This window comes from Pundamilia nyererei, unplaced genomic scaffold, assembly GCF_000239375.1.
Source record: "Pundamilia nyererei isolate P.nyererei 1_Seehausen unplaced genomic scaffold, PunNye1.0 scaffold00058, whole genome shotgun sequence".
In the NCBI taxonomy this organism is placed as follows: Eukaryota; Metazoa; Chordata; class Actinopteri; order Cichliformes; family Cichlidae; genus Pundamilia; species Pundamilia nyererei.
Window position 1 is genome coordinate 2,016,326 of NW_005187459.1, and position 20,520 is coordinate 2,036,845.

The 20,520-nt window shown below is 39.4% G+C and overlaps 2 protein-coding genes across 3 annotated transcripts; both read right to left on the reverse strand.

Moving 5' to 3' along the window:
• Nucleotides 1–1,960: 1,960 nt before the first annotated feature.
• Nucleotides 1,961–5,812, reverse strand: LOC102201714 (uncharacterized protein C1orf115-like). The gene is made up of 2 exons (XM_005734441.1): nucleotides 5,385–5,812; nucleotides 1,961–2,619 (listed from the first exon to the last, which is right to left on the reverse strand). Exons 1-2 carry the CDS (start codon nucleotides 5,805–5,807, stop codon nucleotides 2,482–2,484), a joined length of 561 nt encoding a protein of 186 aa, XP_005734498.1. The 5' UTR covers nucleotides 5,808–5,812; the 3' UTR covers nucleotides 1,961–2,481.
• A 1,865-nt stretch (nucleotides 5,813–7,677) lies between these two features.
• si:dkey-119f1.1 (Structural maintenance of chromosomes protein 6-like) lies at nucleotides 7,678–19,887 on the reverse strand. Of its 2 annotated transcripts, none has more exons than XM_005734442.1 (27): nucleotides 19,820–19,887; nucleotides 19,284–19,415; nucleotides 18,995–19,130; nucleotides 18,464–18,569; nucleotides 18,183–18,319; nucleotides 17,913–17,974; nucleotides 17,566–17,646; nucleotides 16,676–16,777; nucleotides 16,423–16,542; nucleotides 16,211–16,309; nucleotides 15,882–16,028; nucleotides 15,452–15,540; nucleotides 15,173–15,337; nucleotides 14,847–15,025; nucleotides 14,531–14,732; nucleotides 13,921–14,035; nucleotides 12,998–13,158; nucleotides 12,732–12,867; nucleotides 12,442–12,522; nucleotides 11,735–11,905; nucleotides 11,128–11,265; nucleotides 10,851–10,996; nucleotides 10,593–10,718; nucleotides 9,396–9,501; nucleotides 9,119–9,271; nucleotides 8,818–8,915; nucleotides 7,678–8,622 (listed from the first exon to the last, which is right to left on the reverse strand). In XM_005734442.1, exons 2-27 carry the CDS (start codon nucleotides 19,395–19,397, stop codon nucleotides 8,526–8,528), a joined length of 3,267 nt encoding a protein of 1,088 aa, XP_005734499.1. In that variant the 5' UTR covers nucleotides 19,398–19,415; nucleotides 19,820–19,887; the 3' UTR covers nucleotides 7,678–8,525. The 2 variants fall into 2 exon arrangements, with proteins under 2 accessions (XP_005734499.1, XP_005734500.1); XM_005734443.1 differs by having other exon boundaries at nucleotides 19,816–19,887.
• Nucleotides 19,888–20,520: the final 633 nt, after the last annotated feature.

The following is a 20,520-nucleotide window of genomic DNA, read 5'->3' on the forward strand; positions in this document are numbered from 1 at the left end:
AACTACCACTTGCTTTCTTAACAGCCTTCAACGCGGAAGGTGTTTTCAGTTAAAACATGATTATCTTCAAAGGGAAACGACTACGATGTGAGTGGCTCCAACATTGCCCCGAGAATGTTACTGTTCAGGTCTTAGTTAATAGCAGGATAAATGCTGATCTCTTCTTGGAATGGGGTCAGTTGTTTGTTCAGTCATTACCTCAGGATGACGCCAGACCCATCTTGCTACTAATCTGACAGGCAGCACAAAAGCTATTAAAGTCTGAGTTTTTCTCAGTTTTCTGCCCAGCATGCAGAAAGGCTGCCACTGTTGAAAATGCACAGGCAGGGTTCAGAGGGACAGGAATGTTCCCCTTAAACAAACACATCCTCCAAGAAAGTGCTCTTGCTCCCAGTAAAACAACCGAGAGACCCCTTCCACTTACTTCCCCTTCCCCTTTCAGCAAACCCCCAGACATCACAAGCACCACCAGGCAAAACTCAGACAACACTAGCCACTGCCCAGCCGACCCTAGAATCCATCAGCCCCATTCATCACCCTGCAGTGGTATCCGAGGTGCCCCTAATCTTTACATTCTTGGATGCCGAGGCGGTAGGATCTGAAGAAATAACAGTCAACTTTGAATGTGTTCCTGAGGAAGAGATGGACTTTAACCTGTTCATACCTCAACTTGTGTTACATTCAGTGATCTGTGTTCCCTGCCAAAATGACAGGACTGTCAGGAAGAGAGCTAAGCCTCCATCATGTAGACTACATTTCCACCAAGGCACTGAAATCTAAAAAGAAAGAAAAGACCAGAAGAAGCAAAGGCACAAAGAAGAATGACATGCCCTTCAAAGCATGTAACACAGTCTATTGAGACAAAAGTGACCCAGAGGCCACTGAGGAGTGGAGTAGCTGTGCAGCGCCTGAGTCCATGAGACTTGTGGAGAAGAAAACGGTATCTGGGCTGATGGTGGATTCTTCTGTAAAGTCTCTAAGAATTTGTCTTTTTAAAAATAGAACATACAGTTGTTATGAAAATGTTTTAATAATTAATTAATTCTAGTTGTTTTTTAGTAAAATGGTAAATGGCCTGTATTTGTATAGCGCTTTACTAGTCCCTAAGGACCCCAAAGCGCTTTACACATCCAGTCATCCACCTATTCACACACACATTCACACACTGGTGATGGCAAGCTACATTGTAACCACAGCCACCCTGGGGCGCACTGACAGAGGCGAGGCTACCGGACACTGGCGCCACCGGGCCCTCTGACCACCACCAGTAGGCAACGGGTGAAGTGTCTTGCCCAAGGACACAACAACCGAGACTGTCCAAGCTGGGGCTCGAACCAGCAAACTTCCGATTACAAGGCGAACTCCCAAACTGCCAAAGTTGTTATTCATGAATTATTAAATCAACACGTGAATGTGTTATGTTTGCTAAAATGAGTTCACTCTAATAATAGTAGTAATAATAATAAAAACGTCAATTTCTCTTCAGATGCATTCCTAGTAATGCTTTATTTTAATCAAAAGTACAAACATCATGAATAATTAATAATTTACAAATGATCAAATCTACACACATCTTTAAAAATATCTTAAAAGTCAGAATATTTTGTTCCAAGCAGAGAATTCTTCAAATCTTGGGCGTCACATTACAGTATTTACAGCAAAGTTATATTTTTGTTTTTTAATTTATATTAGTTTATTTAATTTGTTGTTGTTTTTTTAAATTGTAGCTTATTTAGTTAGCTTTCTGTTTTTGTAAAGGCTTTTGACCGTAAAAGTCATGTAGCCGCCCACCACCCACCAAAAAACCCAAAATGAAAAACCTCCTCATACTTGTGTTCTCAAATTTGCAAAAAAGATTTTAACTATTAAAACTATTACTACTAGTTTTGAAAGTAGAAAAAATATTTATTTTGTTAGTTTTCATTTTTGGTTTCAGTCTTATTTCATTTCGTGTTTGTTAAGTTTTAGTTAATGTCCTTGTTTCACAGCAGAATTTGTACACCAAAAAGCACCTAAGTTGTGTCACCCAGAAAAGGACTGGGCCGGTTCCTTTCTGTTTACTTGCTCTTCCAGTATTACTGATAATCACCTCCTTGTTGAGTCTTTCCTGCTTGCAAATCCCTTAAAGAGGTCTCTGGCCTGACTCACCTCACCTGCAGCTACGGTGAATATTCCTGTTATTGCTGCCCTGCTATAGTTTCCACATGCCCACATAATCCCTTTGAACACATGCAGACACTTGATTTAAAAACAAGTGTTTTCAGTAGTTAACCTAATACTTAATAAGATTTTATGATCTTGCATATTTCTGCAAATATGACCATGCAGTAGATCTTGTAAGATCTGCAAAAGCAGGGAATTTGAAAATGTAATCTGAATTGCACAATCATTATTCACACTTTTAAAGTCTTTGGTAAGAGTCTGCGAGTTACTGGTATATATAGTATGAAAACAAAGTGGAGGAGATCGACAGAGCTCGAATCAGGTCCTGTTCCTGCTCGGGTGAAAGTCAGGGACAAAAGTAGCAGCCACCGTGATGGGAGTGGAGTATCCGAGAGCAAAGCTGTAGAGACCAAGCATCAAACACTTCCATGTGGAACGCAGCGCCTTGCCGACATTCTGAAAGATAAATCCGAAAAATGACTTAATAAATCCACCTATCATTGACCACATTTTTATGATCTATAAATCGACTAATCCACTCATTCAGAGAAGGCAAGAAAGAAAAGAAACAAGCAGCGGTAACAAATGTGATTGTTTCCACACAGGTCATAATCATTTTTACTTTCGCAGTATTCAGACGCTGCATCAGTTCTCAGAGATTCTTCAAAACGCAGGTGAAAATAACAGAAAATCGAAGTTAGGACATAATTTAAGTGTGCGTGCTTTAGAACAATGGCGCAGCAGGAAGAGTGGCACACTGTGAGCACAATCCTCTTCTGTACTCTCTGGACAGGAAAGAGATAACTGGCTGCAGAGGATGCAGGAAGTCAGAAGTTTTACTGGGGAATGCAACAGTCTGCAATTTAAATTAATCAGTAACAAAACCACAACACACGAAAATCTGAGCACCCTTTTATTTATGATTTATTTACCTGGCCTACATTAATGTTTACAAGAAAGACAGAGCTCACGTTCCATTTCCTTATAAATCACACGTGAGCACTGGTTAAAAAGCAACTTGTTCTTTCCAAAAGGAGCCACAAGCCTTTGCTGTGTTTCCTGCCTCTAGATTTCCAGCTGGGGTTTGTTTTGTCTCATGGTCTAGTGGTTTATACATTTGCCTAACAAACAAAAGGTCCCCAGTTTGTTCCTGGGAGGAGACACAAATCTCTTTAGGCCTTTTGCCATGCAGAGCTAAGAAGAAATTCAAGTTATCATCTTGAAATTTCAACTTGTTGACACAGAATTCTGAGTAAATTGAAATTTTGAGATAATAAACCCGAATATTTGACTTATGGATGGCAATTTTTTCAGTAGTGAAAAAAGCTTCCATAGAGGAAGGACATCCGGTGTACAACTCTTCCAAATCAAACATGGGGATCTACCCACTGTGGCGACCCCTTGTGAATAAGGAAGTAGCCAGAAGTATCTTTATGGGAAATAATTATGATAATGATTATGATAAACAATTCAATAATTGTAGAAAGTAATGATAAACATTAAAAAACAAATGAAGAAAGTGGGGCGCATGCTGTGAGGATGAGAGACTTAATAATTTCAGGACAATTTATAGAAGCGATCTTGGCCATTTTGGTCATTTAAATTTGAATCATCAGCTTGCAAAAGATTTATTAGCCCTTTGTTCAATAAACAGCAGAATGTCTGTGTCACGGTTCTGGGTCCGTTGGACCCAGTATTTTGAGTTTATTATGTTTTGGTGTAATTTTGCATCATGGATTGTTTTCTTGTTCTCTTGTGGTTGTGATGATTATTATTATTATTAGAGTTTCATGTTTCTGTTATCCATGTTTTAGGAATTGTGGTTTCATGTATAGTTCAGTTCCATGTGTCCTTTTCTGTCTCTCTGTGTTGAGTCCGTGTCTCTGAGTTGTGATTCATGTTTCCTGTTTTATTGTGAAAGTCTGTCTTATGTTAGTGTGTGTGCAGCTTTGTTTCCCCCGTCTCGTTAGCCCTGATCTCCCCCAGCTGTGTCTCCCTTCTGTGGCCCATTCCCCCATTACTACCCTGTGTATTTAAGCCATGTGTTTTCCAATGCTCGGTGTCGCGTCGTACCCTCAGACCCTGCCTGTGTGTTCCTGCTTGGTTTCATGGTTTGGTTTTTGTTTCATGCCAGCAATAAAAGCTGTGGTTTTAGTTACATTTCGTCTCGGAGTCCTGCATTTGGATCCACATTTCCACCTGCCCGCACACAGAGCCCTGACAGACTGAATCATTAGTTTAAGGCTCATTGATCACATATTTTTTTAAGTGAAAAAAAGATGGAGGCAGAGATTATTTTCAACTTACCCAAACCAGAACTACAAGAAAAGACAAAAGTTTGAACAGTGTAAGTTTTCTCTTGAGTTCACCACATCATTATATTTTAATGTTACTTAAAAGAAGAAATGACTCCCCATTAATAAAGAATTTGGGAATTTGCTCTTTGGAAGTTGATTCATGGACTCTTATGTTTTGAGTTTGTTTGTTTGTGCGTGTGCACATGTTATGTTCAGGTCATGAGATAAGGTTGTTGTAAAATTGTTGCTTTCCTATCACTCACGTGGTATGGTTATAAACCTCTCTGCTTAGTAAACTGACTGTAGATGTGCACAGGGTTAAATACAGACATGCACTTGAACTGAGAATGCGAACGCTGAGAAGTTTGAGTGCAGGCTGCCTTCATACAGGAAGTGGGAAACTCCTTTGAACAGCATGTCCTGAGCTCTATTGTGTTAGCCTGAACTGTTGTCCACCTCGGTGCACGTTTCGCCACACGGCTGACACATATGAAGCTATAAAAGATCTCTAGAGAGAATAATCTCTGATAACCCAGAAGTTAGTCCTATTTGCCAAAGGAAAGGCCTCTAAAATATGTGCGTCATCATATCAGCCTTTAATCTTACCTATGATAAAAAGCTTGTTGTGATTATTTACGTTGGAGCATCTTAATCTCAAGATACTTTACACAGTAATGCTGAGAACTGTTTTATTAAGAGTTGTTTAAACCTTGATCAAATAAATTAAAATAATTTGATTGCAGCTGATTGATTTCATACTGAAAGCATTTCAACTTACCCACACTGACTCTATGAAGAAGAAAAAAAAATTTGGAGAAAAACTGTCATTAGGCTGGATACACACAATGAATTTGCAACTTTAAACTTGGATTTGGAAAATTGCACTGTTAGAAAAAAAATGTGTAAAAATAAAAATACACAAACCTTCTTGACTTTTTTGTAGTTTTCCTTCTTCTTTTTCTTCTTCTCTTCTTTTGCCTTGGCTTTCGCCTCATCATCCACCAGTGGCTCGTACCTCTCTGGCAGGAAGGCGAAAAGTGTTTCTCTGTGGCACTTCTCGTGTTGCCTGTTGCTGTCAGCTGTTTGCTGCCCGTCGTTGGACAAAGATGGATCCAGCAGCTCTGGGTGATCAACGCAGTCCACATGCCGCTCATACTTTGCTGCACTTCTGCTGGGACTCTTGCCTGATGCTGTTGCAGGTGAATCTCTCTGAAACAGCCTGGATGGAAGAGACTTGGGCTTCATGTTTACCCGATTGTTGCAGTTCTCTGAGATGTAAGGAGGGGGGAAGAAAGGCACCAGATTCCTCAGGAGGTCAGGTTTGTTGTCAGCAGACGTTATGTGCATGAGTGGAAGTGCATTCCACTGGACCGCCTTGTGTGCTGGGATCTGGCTCAGAGCCCTTAAAGGTGCAAATCCTTCCTCCTCATTAGGCTGACCTCAATAGGTCACAGGGTTTCAGTTGGAATATTTTAATGAAGTACACTGAATAGTTTACCGCAGAGCAAAGTGCAAATCAATAAACTACCTTTTATCTGCACTTTTCTTAGTTTAGGTTTAGTTCAGAGCTAAGGGTAACAGGGTTTCCCACTCTAGTCCAGCTTGGAGCATTGCATCTCTAAGCTGTTTCTTTAGACTGTCTTAAAAATAGCTTATAGCATTTTAAAGAGAGTCATTTTTTTTCTGTTTTCTCTCAGTACTGTTTATATGTGCGCAACATCCATTCATTCATACTCTTCTGCTTATCCCTGTCAGGGTTGCAGGGGCGCTGGAGCCTATCCCAGCTAACATAAGAGGCAAGAGGCAGGCTACACCCTGAACAGGTCATCAATCTAACGCAGGGCTAAAACAGACAGACAACCATTTGCAATCAAATTCACACCTATGGACAATAAGACAATTTAGACCTATGGACACATTAGATTCATCAAAATAGCTTAACCCCACTAAATGCATGTCTGTGGTAGGAAGCCGGAGTACCTAGAGAGAACCAACACAGACGTGTAGAGTTTGCATGCATGGGTTAGGTTAAGTGGCAGTTTTACACTGTGAAAGTGTGTGTGAAAGTGAGCATCAATAGTTATCTGTTCAGGTTGTATCCTGGCTTTTTCCTCATGGTAGCCGGGAAAAGCTCCTTCAACCCTGAACTAGAGAAACGATAGAAAATGGTTGGATGTTTTTATAAATACAAGCAATTTAACCTCATACTGTATGTTCAAAATGTACAAGGTGATGAGCCTGTATAGTTTTACAAACTTAAACTGTCAATATAAACATGAAAAATTTTTTTAGCAAGAAGTTAGAGAAATGTGTTTCAAAATCTTTCTAATTAATATGTCTGTTCAGATCCCTGTTTTAAATAGCACTGTGTCGTGATATGCATCATTTAAGGTAGCACCGCTTGTTCAGTGTTGGCAATCAGAGTGTTTTTTCTTAGTTCTGTCAAACTGTGGTAGAGTAAGGAAAAACTAGTTACTGCCTCTCAGTTTTACTCCTTTGCTGGACAACCAGCTAACATAAATGTGCCATCATCGTGCATTTATGTCCACACTCATAAAGATGGAATGAGAAGTGAAGCCACAGCAGAAGTGACTTAAACCAGAATTATTTTTAATAGGCACAGGATAAGGGAGCAATATCCTGCAGAAACGCTCAATTTAACAGAGTCAATTTTGGATCGACTGAATTGTAATTATCAGTTTTTTTGCGAATGAACTGATGAAGAAAGCAACAGCATTCAGCTCAATGATTTCACCCATGTAGATCCATCTTTTATAACGTCTATGCTCATAACACCATTGCATCCCCCCACCCAAAATCGGAATAATGTGAAAAAGTTTTAGCTCATCCGGCATGAAGGACCAATGAGTTAATACAACAGGAAGATGTCTGTTGCTCCATGACAACAATCCTCCCACAGGGAAAGATTCATTGAACTTTGCACACAATAACCAACTAATGTTTCTTCACCCATAATTTATTTTTTAAACTGTAAGCTGCCTGAAGTCAAAGGACGAATAGAAGAGGAAGATGTGTTCGGAGACGGGAATTTGGCATGGAGGGCATGCTGACACGTGGTGTGAAGGCAGATGATCCACTGCAGTGACCTTAAACCTTTGCTGACACCTTCCTCTGCCCAAAATTCAAGGTGTCCCTAAATATTGCATTCATGAGATAATCATGAAGAACAAAAAAAAAAAAAAATCCATTTTCTGAAACAGATTTATAAAATTATCTTTAATTATAATTATCAGTGAGCAACAGGTTGAAATGTCAGTGGGGATGAGGGATTACCCTTAAATTCTTTTAATAAGTACTGGGAAACATATCAGTTAATAAATATAACAATATACATAACATAGGCCAATTACAATAACCAACGGGTGCCCTATATCACCCCTTGCTTTGTGCCACAGCCCAACTACCACACAACCCCTGTAACCTTCAGGACAGCACTAGCACAGTAAATGAGATAGTATAACGTAAGACAGTCAAAGAAACCTTTATAAAGCCTATACTTAAAAAAAAAAAAATCAAAGATATGCTCAAAATTTTGGTGTCACCAACTGTGTTTTAGGTTTCTTCAGCAGCACCTTAATACACTTACTTGCATTAGACAAACCTGAGGTGGAAAAAGACTCCATGAGGCTACACTTAAAACAAAAACAAAATAAACCAATTTTGAACTGAATTTAAAGAAACTCAACCCGCGCTTACGATGACCCCATTTACTCCTCCAATGTGCCCGTTTTCAAGTCCGTTAACGGTTATTTTTTCTTGTGGGTATAAAAACACTCCTTCCCTGTAACTGTACTTATCTGAACATACAACATTTTTATTACTGTCTGAATCCAGTATTAGAGAACAAAATCTTTGACAAACAGCACACTGAACAGATATTTTTGTTTACATGAACAAAGCTGACGCTTCTCAAAACCGAAGTTTAGCTGAGAAGTAACTAACTTGCGGCTGAAGGCCTTCAATATTACAAACATTTCCAAAAAGCTGGCATCAGTGTTTCAGAGGCACTTTAAGGTTTTATCATGTTAAACAGAGCTAGCAATATTACTGGTCCTCGTCTTCACTTCTCTGCGTGTTTCTCTGGCCCCGGTCTGGATCTTTGAGGCGGAGGATGCGGATGATTTTGCTTTCTGGAAGGGAACTTAACATAAAATAAAAAAAAATAAAAAATTATGATGTGAATACTGAAACCAAGCAGCGCATTGAAGTCACACGACCTTTACCCTACAGTGGCTTAGTCTACAACGACCAAGTCAATAAATCACATCTGGGTGGTCTAGCTGCTGTAGCACACAAATGCTGTATATAAACACACAGAGGTTGTGTCAGTGGTTACCTCATGTTCTGTGGGGTTAAGAAAATGAACTGTCTGTAGCGCTGACTGGCAGCCACCTTCAGCATCATGTCCATGGATATCCTTCTGTTCACCATGTCCTATTTAAAGAGAACACCCAAAGCCAATGTTATCTTTAAATGGGGCCAAACCCAGTGGGACAGTTTTGCAACTGTAACGAAGTGTTGCATATTCTCTGTCTCCTTATCGTTTGTTGTTTTTACTGATGATTATCTCAGTTTGCAATATGCATGCACCCGCAATCTAAACATAAATATAATGCGAACGAAAACTATTGTATTACCATGTAAACATCAAACTCATCAAGACAGCGGAAAGGCGCCTCTGTGATCGCCCAAAGAGAGAGGACAAAACAAACAGTGGAGAAAGAGCGCTCCCCTCCGGACAGCAAGCGCATGTCACTCAAGTCAGCCTTGTTTCCTTGGCCTGGCTGCACCTACAAAGTTATCATAAGAATAATGAGTCTCTGTTTAAATAATAATAATCAAAAACCTTTAGGCACTTTAATATAAATCTGAAGCTGTAGTGGCCTCTTACTGATGAATGAAAAAAAGGCTTACGGAAATGGAGAGGGTTTCGTTCTTGTGATCAAAGATCATACTTCCACTGTAGCCTCTCTGGGCTAACATGCTATCAAAGTAGTATTTACAGCGGGCTGACAGGAACCTATGATACCAAGAGAGAGAGAGAGAAAAGTAATCATATAACCGCAATCTTAAAAATATAAATATAAAAAATAGAACTTTACGTATAGACTTCAGAGGGACCTGTAGGAGTATTTAACAAATTGTTGTCAAATATGGTACTAAAGCTACTAGAACTACAAGTCCAGGTTTTGAAGAATTAAAAATTCAATTTGATCGATCCAAATAAACATGCAGTGTCTGTGATTAAGCTAGGAGAGAAGATGAAACCTGAAAGTAACTAATGCTCGTGACTAGCTAAACCTGTGTGTGAAGCAGCGCACCCTTTTGGGGAAAGTTTGTGATATGTGTGATGAGTTCTTATCTGCCAATGAACAACGATGTCATGGTCACAGTCAATAGCGATAGCTCGCCAATCAAGGCGACTTTTTTGATGCATTAAAATTAATGTTGTCCATTAGTGCGGGATTCATCCATTTCTTTTCTTCCACTCATCCAAATCCAAGTGTTTGTGTGGAGCAACTATACTGACCCATCATCAAATGATAGGAAACAGCAAGATGTTTGTGACTGTTGAACTGATATTTAAATCTGTGCTTATTAGTGAAAAACTTACATGGTGGGCATGAGACGGGTGAGATATTTTACACAGAAAAAGACCCCAAAAACCTCTAGGCTGTTTTTTTGTTTTAATATCTTGTTCTATCATTTTGTAGTGCAGGGGCTAACTGGAGGGTCATTAGCATGAGCTCCTTTTAAGTACACATATGTGGGCAATGCTTTGAATTTGATTTCAAAGATTCAGTGTTTTATGTTTATATATTCATGTAATTTAAAGTGAGGTTTAAAAAAGCATCAGGCCAAAATACCTTCATTTGAACAGATTGGCACATGTGCTGTCTGGACTGTTAAGCTAACATTTGTTTTAAAAATCTGACTAGTCACTCGGTCTATAACTAGACAAAAAAAGTTCAGATTCAGAGGCCACAGTTTTAATGATTTAATAATTATTACCTGGATTACAGATGTAACTATTTACTCTCTTTTACTTTATTGCACAGGTAAGTACATCACTGCAAAATACAAACAGCAAACTGTGAATTCACCACTTACCTCCTGAGCTCGGCATAAGCCTGAAGTCTGTGGTTCATAACACTGTCGAGGCTTTTGATGAAGCTGTTGAGGTTCTTCATTTGCTGTGTCATGTTCTTGTAGCTCTCCAGAGCCTCGTGGTACTGCCTGTAAGTGGAAAAGGAAATCAATTCACATTTGGCGTCAAGGAAGGACATCAGTTTAAAATGCGTGTACATTCAACACCTCACAGAAACATCACTGAAATCGTGTCAGTAATACACCGTGAGGATCCAATACCTCACAATCTCCTCACGGTCTCCCTGTTGTTCCTTCTGTGAAGTGATCTTAAGCTTGAGACGACTGATCTCGCTGTCCAGGCTCCTGGCTGACCGACGGCTCTCCACACGTTCCAGACAAATCTCTTTGGCTTTGGCCACTGACATCTGAGTCACAGAGCAAAACAAACCAATATTTTAGCTGCTAAATACAGGCAAAACTTCAAGAGACAGTGCTATTTAACTCCTAAAACTAAAGCAGATACATTGTATACAAAGTGCTTTTCTGATACTCATACCTCGTACTCCTTCTCTTTGCTTTTAAGGTTGCCTTCAAGAGTTTGAATGTTGTGGAGATGGGCACTGCGTTTCTCATCATAGTGTTTCTTGTGATGTTTGCATTTTATCACCTCCTGGTCAGTTTTACTGAGATCCTCCTGTATTAAGAGAAAGCAAATAAAGAATTCGGTAAAAACAGACAAACACCAACTCGGAGACAGGGCACGGTGGGCTGGCATGGCCAACACACAAAGAGTTAGAATCACACCAAATTATCAGGGTTGATATAATGTTAGGTAGTTGCACTGACACAATGTCCTTACCAATCTTACTGATCACTGAATGCACTGTAGACTACAAGTCACATTTAGCAGTACGCACACAGGAAAAAAATCATTTAGATCACGTTTGATATCCTGTTTTCACCTTATTTCTTGACTTTACTGCCAACTGTCTCAAATAAAAGAATAGCACATAGTGTCACTACAAGATTGCAACATTAAAAAGTTGTCCCCCCCATATATCTACTGAAAGTTACTTCATTTGATTGACCTGATACCTTATAAGTCAAGAATTTAGCAACTGAAAAACAAAGGTTCTCACACTGGGTCTTTCTTTCAATATTACCTTGACTGAGTCAGCCTCCTCTGCGATAGTGTTAATGCACTCTTTGTGCTGCTTGTATTCCTGCTCTGCCTTTTCATAAGAACCCTTGAGGTCGGCCATTTGGGCCAGTCCCTCATCTAACTCCACTCGCTTGGACTTGATCTTGGTAACAATCTCATGAAGATCCTCCTCCTGTTGAAAATTAGAGATAATGGTGTATCATAAGAGTAGATCTGGTTGACATTATGTACAATATTTAAAAACTCTAAACCAAAATAAGCTGGGACAATGCTTATAGTGTAAATAAAAAGAGAATTCTTCTATTTGTAAATCTCATAAAAATCACAGAAAACAGATCGAATGTTTAAAGAGACATTCTACTTTTCAGGAAAAACATTAGCTCATTTTCAATTTGAAAGCAGCAACAGGTCTTAAAACAAGTTGGGATGGGGGAAAAAATGGCTGGAAAAGTAAGCGGTACTACAAAACAGATGGATAAACATAAAATTAATTCGGTTTCTATGATTTTGTTCTCAGAATTAAAGCTGGACAATTTATTTTCTATGTTCTATTGTGAACAAAATATGGGTTAATGGGATTTTCAAACCACTGCATTCTGCTTTGAAATTTTACAGCATCCCAATTTGTGGGATATAGCCAGCTCTAAGTCCAGTACAAGTGTGCATCTTTTTATACAGATGGAAAAATACATGGTGTTCTTTACAGACCAGGGGCCTGAGGTCCTCTGACTGAGGCTCTTCAACATTTTGTAGATCTGTGAGCTCTAGCTGCAACTTTGTGGCCTTGTCCTAAAACAAACACACAGACTTTGTTAGCAAATTCATTTCATATGATATCAGAACACTTTGTTCTCTTTCTAATGGATAAAGTATATCAAAGTAAGTGAAATGAATGACTAATATGCTTTAAACCCCAAATATGATTATATTAAAATATTAAAACTGAAAATACAAATTCTATTAGTATTCTTATCTGCCCTTCAGAAAATACCACTAACTTTAATGGTCTTTTGCTCTTGATGGGCTCTTCTTAGTAGGCCTTCATTTTCCTTGACGTCGTCATCCAACTTTCTCATCTGCTGCTGGAAGCGTGATGCTTGACCTTTCTGGTTTTCCAACTCCCTCTGTAAGTGTCTGAGAGGAATCAAAGAGACAAGGAGAGGCGAAAATGGAGAGACGTGGACAGAACATTTAAAGCACAAGTTTAAAGTCTAAAGACAGAGAATAAAATACGAGTTTTCATGTGTACAAGTCAGACATATACCTGATCTCCTCCTCAACATCTCCTGAGAGATAGTTGGCTCTAGTCTGCTCAGCAGCATAACTCCGGTTAGTAAAGATCTGATCTCCATCCTTAGAGAAAGCATGGATGCAGTTCGCAGGAGGATTTTTGCTCTGCATCACTCTCCGAGCTTCTGTTCGATTCTATCAACAAGGAAAACATGTAAATATGACATGAAGTCTGAACACAGAGTTCAGAAGGTAAGGAGCAGACATCTCTTCTATGGTATCCAAAGTCTGACTCCACATAAAGAATCTGTCAAATATTCTTATACAAATTTGAATAAAAAATAGATATAGTAAATATTAAGAAGCTTTCAAAAACATTATAGGTCTCTGCCATATTTCTGACCCAGCAGCTGAGGTTTAGGCAGATTTGTGACCATAACCACACTCACTCCACTGTGCAAAAGGTCAGATTCCTATTCCTGTACCTATGAAGCGCCTTGAGGCGACTTTTGTTGTGATTTGATGCTATATAAATAAAATTGAATTGAATTGAATTAGATTCCTTGACTTGGATCATTTTCATTAAAGCAAAAATTCAGGCAACACTCAGGAGACTCGGTCAGGCAAATAAACAAATAAACTTTCAGGCACTGTTCGGCAAATGTACAGGTAGCTGTGTACACAATAAGCTGACTTTGGCAGGTATAAAACTTTGATGTAATAGCCATTCAGGTTGTAGAGAAGATCAGATCAGGGATAAGCTTAATAGACCTAAACAGCTGATTCATTATGGTTTGTTCACATGCTTAAGGCCCTTCAGTTCATTTACAGTATACTTTATCTAATATATGGCTTACTTTACACATTGCATCATATAAAAAAAGACATGTCTAACCACTCAATGTGCAACTATGGCTACCATCAAGCATCTTGTGTTGAAAAAAAGTTATGCTTTACCTTAATGAGCAGAATGCTCTCTATGCCCTTCTGATCGATCAGACAGTTGGCCACAACTGGGTCCTCAATTTCTAGAGCCTGAAGCACGGAGGGGTAGTTCGGATGACTGACAGCCCTGACACAAAACACATCAAAACTAATTTCGATTAAATTTTTCAGATATTTTGTAATAATTAAGTAATAAGCTACATAAAGAAAATCTTTATCATACATAATATATGTATGTATGATAAATTGGGCAGGGATAGCTCAGTAGGTAGAGTGGTGGCCCCATGATCGGAAGGTCGGGGGTTCGACTCCACTGAACGGCTACCCTGAGGTACCCCTGAGCGAGGTACCGTCCCTACACACTGCTCCCCGGGCGCTGCATTGGTGGCTGCCCACTGCTTCACTGGGTGAATGGGTTAAATGCAGAGGAACTATTTCCCTATGGGGACTAACACATGCACATTACATTACATTACATAATATTTTCCAAAAGAAAAAAGTTACAACATTTGAGATGCACTAACACTCACTCTGAAGAAGGATACCTTCTAACTGAATACTTGTTGTATTAATTGTACTTTGCACAACTATTTTATATATATAATTAAACCTCTATACTCACTTTTTTCTTGTATCATGAACTTGTGAGATGAAATTGCTAGTTATGATAGCAGGTCTGCGACCTCCTTGAAACATTTTGGCCATGAGGCCCTGCAGAACCTTCTCATCTTCATAGTTATCACATGTGAAGGCCAGCAGCTGGCCTTTAAGACATACTTCTACGGCCAGTGCGAGCTCTGGGTCCTTCAGACTAATTAGGTAACCTGTAAAAGAGAAGGAAAGTTAGAAGTGTTTTTTTGTTGCCACACATTTTGCACTGTGGTTGTGCACTTGGGGGGGGGCACATGCTACACTTTCTGTGCATAACCAGGTCTTACCCAACGGTCCTCGAGGTCTGTGCTTGAAATGGCCTCTTCTGTGAGATTCCTGAATGGCGTTTAGCAGCGCAGGCATCTGCTCTCCAAAACGCCGCAGCCGATTGGACCGACTGCTCTCCATTGTCTGCAGATTCCTCCTGTTGGCTTCAATGGACCTCTGGAGAACCTCCTGCTCTCTCCTGAAAACAAACAGGGGGGCAAAATACAGTCATTTCTAGAGAATAGCTTCAATTAGAAACTGCAAATACATTCCTTTAAGCTACCCTAGAATCAGCAATTATTGGTTATTGCATGTACAATGATTTTCCTTTGGTGCATTGTTTTACCTCATTTTTCCTTGTTCTTCTTTGGCGCGACTGATGGCATGCTGATACTGGTCAATCTGTTGGCCCAGTGTAGAGATCTGATGCTTCAGGTTTTCCAGCTCAGTCTGGATCTGCTCGATCCTTTCTGCTCTGGCTTTGCTCTCTGCTCCCGTTTTCTGACTGATGCTAGAGGTAAGAAAAGGGGTGTGATGAAATAAAGCACAGGCGAGCCAAAACAGAATAAATAACTTTTCAACCTCAATTTAATGCAGAAGACAACTAAATAAGATGACACAAAACCTCAGCTTGAGATCTTTTATCCTCGACATCAGCTGAGTTTTGTCCTTTTCCAAGTCTCTCAGGTTGGCTTTGCATCTGTGGACTGTGACCTGATGTGCACACGTAAATGAAGAGTTAAATATTCACAAGTTGACGTACAAGCATCACAAAGATAACAGTCATTTTTTAAAACTAATTTTGAATTAATTATATGACAGAATGGTGATGCAGCGCTCCTATACTGATGACGACAAACAAACAAACAAAAAAACACATCAGATGATGGAAAGCCACTGCATCTGCTGAGGAACACAAATGCACTTAGACACTGCTCAGCACTATAAACTAAGCCTCAGACTTGCTACATAAAATCATTAAGTACTTGTAAAAAGTGAACGAGCCGACTGTCAGAAATCCACCATATGCTGCGGTTAGTGCACTCAACTCTCACCTCGCTGGACTTTAAAAGGTTGTTGCGTTTCTGCGACTCAGTCTTGAGCTCAGCACATTTAGGTTGAAGCTCCTGGACTTGCTGTGTGATCCTCTCTAGCTGTTCCTGGACCTGTTTGTACTTTTTCTCTGCTTCATCGACCTTATTCTGCATGATCAAAAAGGTTTAGGGTTAAAAGGTTACAGAATGAACAGTCCAAAAGTCTGAGCAATAAAACTGAAGTAGCAATTACTTAATTAGTAGTAATTTGTGTTAATTCTAAAAGAATTATTAACATTTGAGATGTGTTATATGTTGATTTCAGGGTTACTACCGAAGAAGTTTCATACCTTCCATTCGTTCACCTTGTCGTCATATTTCTCTGTGGATCGTCTGTCTGCCTGCAGCTTCTCCTTCATTGGCTCTAAGTCCTTCTCCATCTCAGTCACCTGCAACATTTAACATATTTGTACAGGAATTAAAATTTAAACAAGTGATCTTAACTAAACGGGGAAAGGGAAATACTGGAAAATTGCGGGAAGTTGGAGGAAAATGATCTCACCAAAGCCCAAGCCATCTGCTTCTGCAACTCCTCCAGTTTGGTGTGCATTTCATCAAGTGAAGCCAGGCTCCTGTAACGGTCCTCCTTCTCCAGGTACTTCCGTTTTAGGTCTTTCAAGCACTAGGAATGACCACAAATTAATATTAAAAGATGCTTTAAAACAAAACTTAGCTGTGCAATCCAAATAAAAGGGTTTAAATTCAAGAAATGTAATAATATCACTACTGCCCATTTCAGCGACACAAATACATACTTCACTGTGTTGCTCAACTTTATCCTCTGTGAGATGCTTAGTGGTTTTGATGTAGATAAAGTCCTCTCTCATCTGCTCCAACTGGGTGGCTTTCATAAAAAACTGCAGAGAGAAAAATTGATTAAAAACAACCGGGGCTTATTTATAGTTAACAGTTAACAAAACAACGCAAATTCAAACAAGGAGATTGTGCTGCAAGTTAGGGAGCAGGCTAACAAGATGATCAAGTTGGTATAGAATAGAATAAACCTTTATTATCCTACGGATAAGAAATGTGGGTGTTACACAGCTCTTATAGCAAGGGGAATATATAAGGTCCTGTATACATAAGCAACTGAAGTTTGTATATGGTTTGCCATTTTACCAATCAAAACAAAACTGCAGATGAGGCTGGTGACAGCATCATTAGATATGTATATATGTGATCAGAAATTCCAAATGTACCAGAACAACATCTATACCAAATCTCTTCCATGCTAAATCTAAACTCTTATTGGCATTAGATTCGAATCAAAGAAGAGGGTTTTTGTTGCTAGAAGCTACTAATCAAACACATTTGGGCAGTCTTTTGTTACATGCAGGTAAAGAGTCTGTGTGGAGAATAAGAGAGGTGAAATAGAAAAGCTATTTTGTCCACACCCCCGCCCCCGCAATTTCCAAACAAATATTTGCATTTGGAAACAATGACTGGCAGATGAAACAGAGTGTTGGCCTGCCGGTTGGTTTTATATGTACTGGCCACACCAGAAGCCCTACAAATAGGCACAAACTTAATTGCCTTGACTGACAATCATTTTCATAGGTACCATAAAGAAACACGTTTCACGGTGTAGCAAACTGTCCACCCAATGCTGCTGTGTGGCTTAAACATGCAAGTACTCTGAACTAACCTTGTACTTGTCCCCCTCTCCTTTAGAATGTAGGAAGTACTTGCTCATTTCCTGAGTGAGAACTGATACAGGATTGTTGACCTTTGGGAGAGAAAACACATTAATAAGCATGACAGTAACACAGGTTCACGTGACACCCTTTAACAACTGACATGGCCCCACAATTTGTTGCTTAAGTTTCAGCTCAAATGTTGAAACTGTACAGATAAATACAGCTAAAATCACAGCATAGTCAAAAGTGCAGTTTAACCAGAACATCAATGTGTGAAGGACAAAAACAGAGTTGGCTGAAAGTTGGCGGTAGAGCATCTCTGAGTTACATGAAAGAAGACCTGCATCTCTCATACCTGAATATTGAAATTATCCAGAATAGAGACAAGTTCTTCCTTTTTGGTTGAGATTAGCTGACCTGTAAGAGAGAGAAAAAACAAAAAGAAAAACATTGTGAACATTCACTTTACTCTCACTGACGATGTTCCAGACTCCATTAAATGACTCATCTTTGTTCTTTCTGTTCTTATTTTAAATCAATGGACAATTATAAATATACTTATGGAGAATTTACTGCAAATAGTTTGCTGCAATATCTAAATTTACAAACTCCTTCGCATTTTTACCTGATTTACTTCTCAGCTTATATGTTCTCAGTCCGTCCCGAGTTATCCTTAGATCTAGAATAATAGCCGACCCATACACCTCTGGTTTGTAAGCATCCCTTCCTTTATTACGCAATGTGATGGAAACATCAGCTGAACTGAGGAGACAGAAATGCACATCAAGGGTCAGATACTTGCGTTTGTTATTTGTAATTACTTTTCACATTTATGATGTGCTCTCTCATCACAAAATAAGATAACAGATAGTGCGTGACGGATAAAAAAAATTATTGTGAAATCACCTTTCTCCTTCCTTCACAAAACCCCTGAGGGATGATCCTCTATTTGTAGCCTGGGCATTCCCGCCTAAGGCAACTATGAGAGCTGTCAAAACGGCGCTCTTTCCACCTGTCACAAAACAATTGGCACACAAAAATTGAACAGACAGGACACTGTAATAAACAAAGATTTATGGACGATAATAACAGCCACTGAGTTTCCACTTCACATTTTATAAATGCACCGAAACAACTTCAAACCACTAATAACACCATATAAATAATGACATTTGCAGACATGTGCAACAGAAAGCACCAGCACTGAGAAAGCAACAAGATCTCACTAAACCAAAGTGATTAACTAGTAATTATTAGTTAATAATTTTTCAACTATTTTCAGCAATGATAGAAGCCTTTACATGATAATTACAGCACACAATAGAGACATTTTGGCCAAAATGTAAATATAGGGTTGCAGCCTGCATTGGCATGAAACGAGGGGGATTCAGAAGCCTCGTTACATCTCCGATCTGCCAGATAAGATAGTGCACTTACTTCCGTTGTTGCCAACAACAAAGTTGACATTGGAACCAAAGGTAAACGGGCCAAGGAGCGAGTGGCACATAAAATTCTTCAGAGTGATACTTTCTACAATCCCAGCATCACTCACCACCTCCGCACCACACTGCAACTGCACACAAAGTAACAAGTATCCACACTGTGAGCCTCTATCCTTTGCATTCTCAGAGAATTATTTAAGAAATAAGTAAATACACGAGGGTGAAATTAAACAAAAACTGGAAATCAAACAAAACTAGCGTGCTTCACTGCACGGCAGACGTACATTACTCAGAATGGGATCTTCCTGGTCACTGTCAGCAGCATTTTCACTTTCATTCACAGATCTGGATCTCTTGTTGGGATTTTCATTGACGGAGGTGCCCTTCCTTTTAGACATCGTAGACACCCCGTGTTGCTTTTAACGGTAAAAAGAAGAAGAAGAAGTAATAATAATAGAAAGCGACAGAGTGAAAGAAACCTGATACACATATAAAACTACTAGCACAGTCAGACATCTATTTAAACTGTCGAATCAGCTCTCCATCTAAATTCTGCCGTCACGTCGGCTGCTAGTTAACGGATATGAGTTTTAAAGCATTGCCTGCAGTTTAAACCGCGACATTAGTAGCTTAATTAAGTTTAGGAAAAGTTACACACGTTACAGGACTAGCTTAGCTGGCTAACTAAGGCTACATGCTAAAAAGAAAGTCAACGACTGTCTATCCAAACGTGAGTCGAGTTTGCTGCGGGTTAATTTTGTGCCGCCTTAAGTAACTGGAAGCGCAGGTATGGTATTTTGCGGAGTGACAACTGACCTACCTTGCGGTACCCTCACACTCTCCGACGCAACTGATGGGAACGACCACCAGACCGGCTATCGAATTCGCGCCCGCTATCCGCTTTGAAATCTCGCGGGAATACGCGAGATCGATAAATCTGAACAGCTATTTTAAAAAAAAGTAAAAAATAAAGAAAATGAAATATTATAGACTTTAACAATGAAGAAGAGAGTTAAAGAGAAGCAACGTGTGAGAATAAATTAAATGAAACAAACAAACAGTTGCCAGATTAATTCTTTAAGTAACAACGAATTAGTGCTGTAGTTGTGCTTTAATTGTACTAATGCTTTAGTTGTACCCTTTCCTTTCGCAGTCGTAGCACGCGGAAAGCTCCTGCTGTTTGTGTGTGTGTCAGATGATTATTTTACTGTACTCGGATGATTCTCCGGTGGAAATGTCTGTATTTAAACACACATTTACTAGAATTGAATGCAACGAGCATTTTCTAATTAAATATTATTGTCAAATGAACTCGCATATAGCTCTTTTTTGTCTCTTCAGTTCTTTGTATTTGCCTGGTTCCACTCATTGTAGACGTTAATATCACAACACTCTTTAGGCTGTTATTTGGGGTAGGAACCTGCAGTCATGTGCAGCATTTATCCACCCATCATCCAATTCACGGCCACACAATTTTCATTTTCATTTAATCAGCACAGAGGACCGCCAACACCCTGCTAC

Excerpts from the sequence above, each read along its gene's own strand:
- LOC102201714 (XM_005734441.1), bottom strand. The coding sequence starts at position 5,807 with ATGCACATAACGTCTGCTGACAACAAACCTGACCTCCTGAGGAATCTG. Across the intron at positions 2,620-5,384 it reads ACTACAAAAAAGTCAAGAAG|AATGTCGGCAAGGCGCTGCG; the intron begins GTTTGTGTATTT and ends TTTATCTTTCAG.
- si:dkey-119f1.1 (XM_005734442.1), bottom strand. The coding sequence starts at position 19,397 with ATGTCTAAAAGGAAGGGCACCTCCGTCAATGAAAATCCCAACAAGAGA. Across the intron at positions 18,570-18,994 it reads TGTTGTTGGCAACAACGGAA|GTGGAAAGAGCGCCGTTTTG; the intron begins GTAAGTGCACTA and ends GTTTTGTGACAG. Across the intron at positions 12,523-12,731 it reads AAGAGCAAAAGACCATTAAA|GACAAGGCCACAAAGTTGCA; the intron begins GTTAGTGGTATT and ends TGTTTGTTTTAG.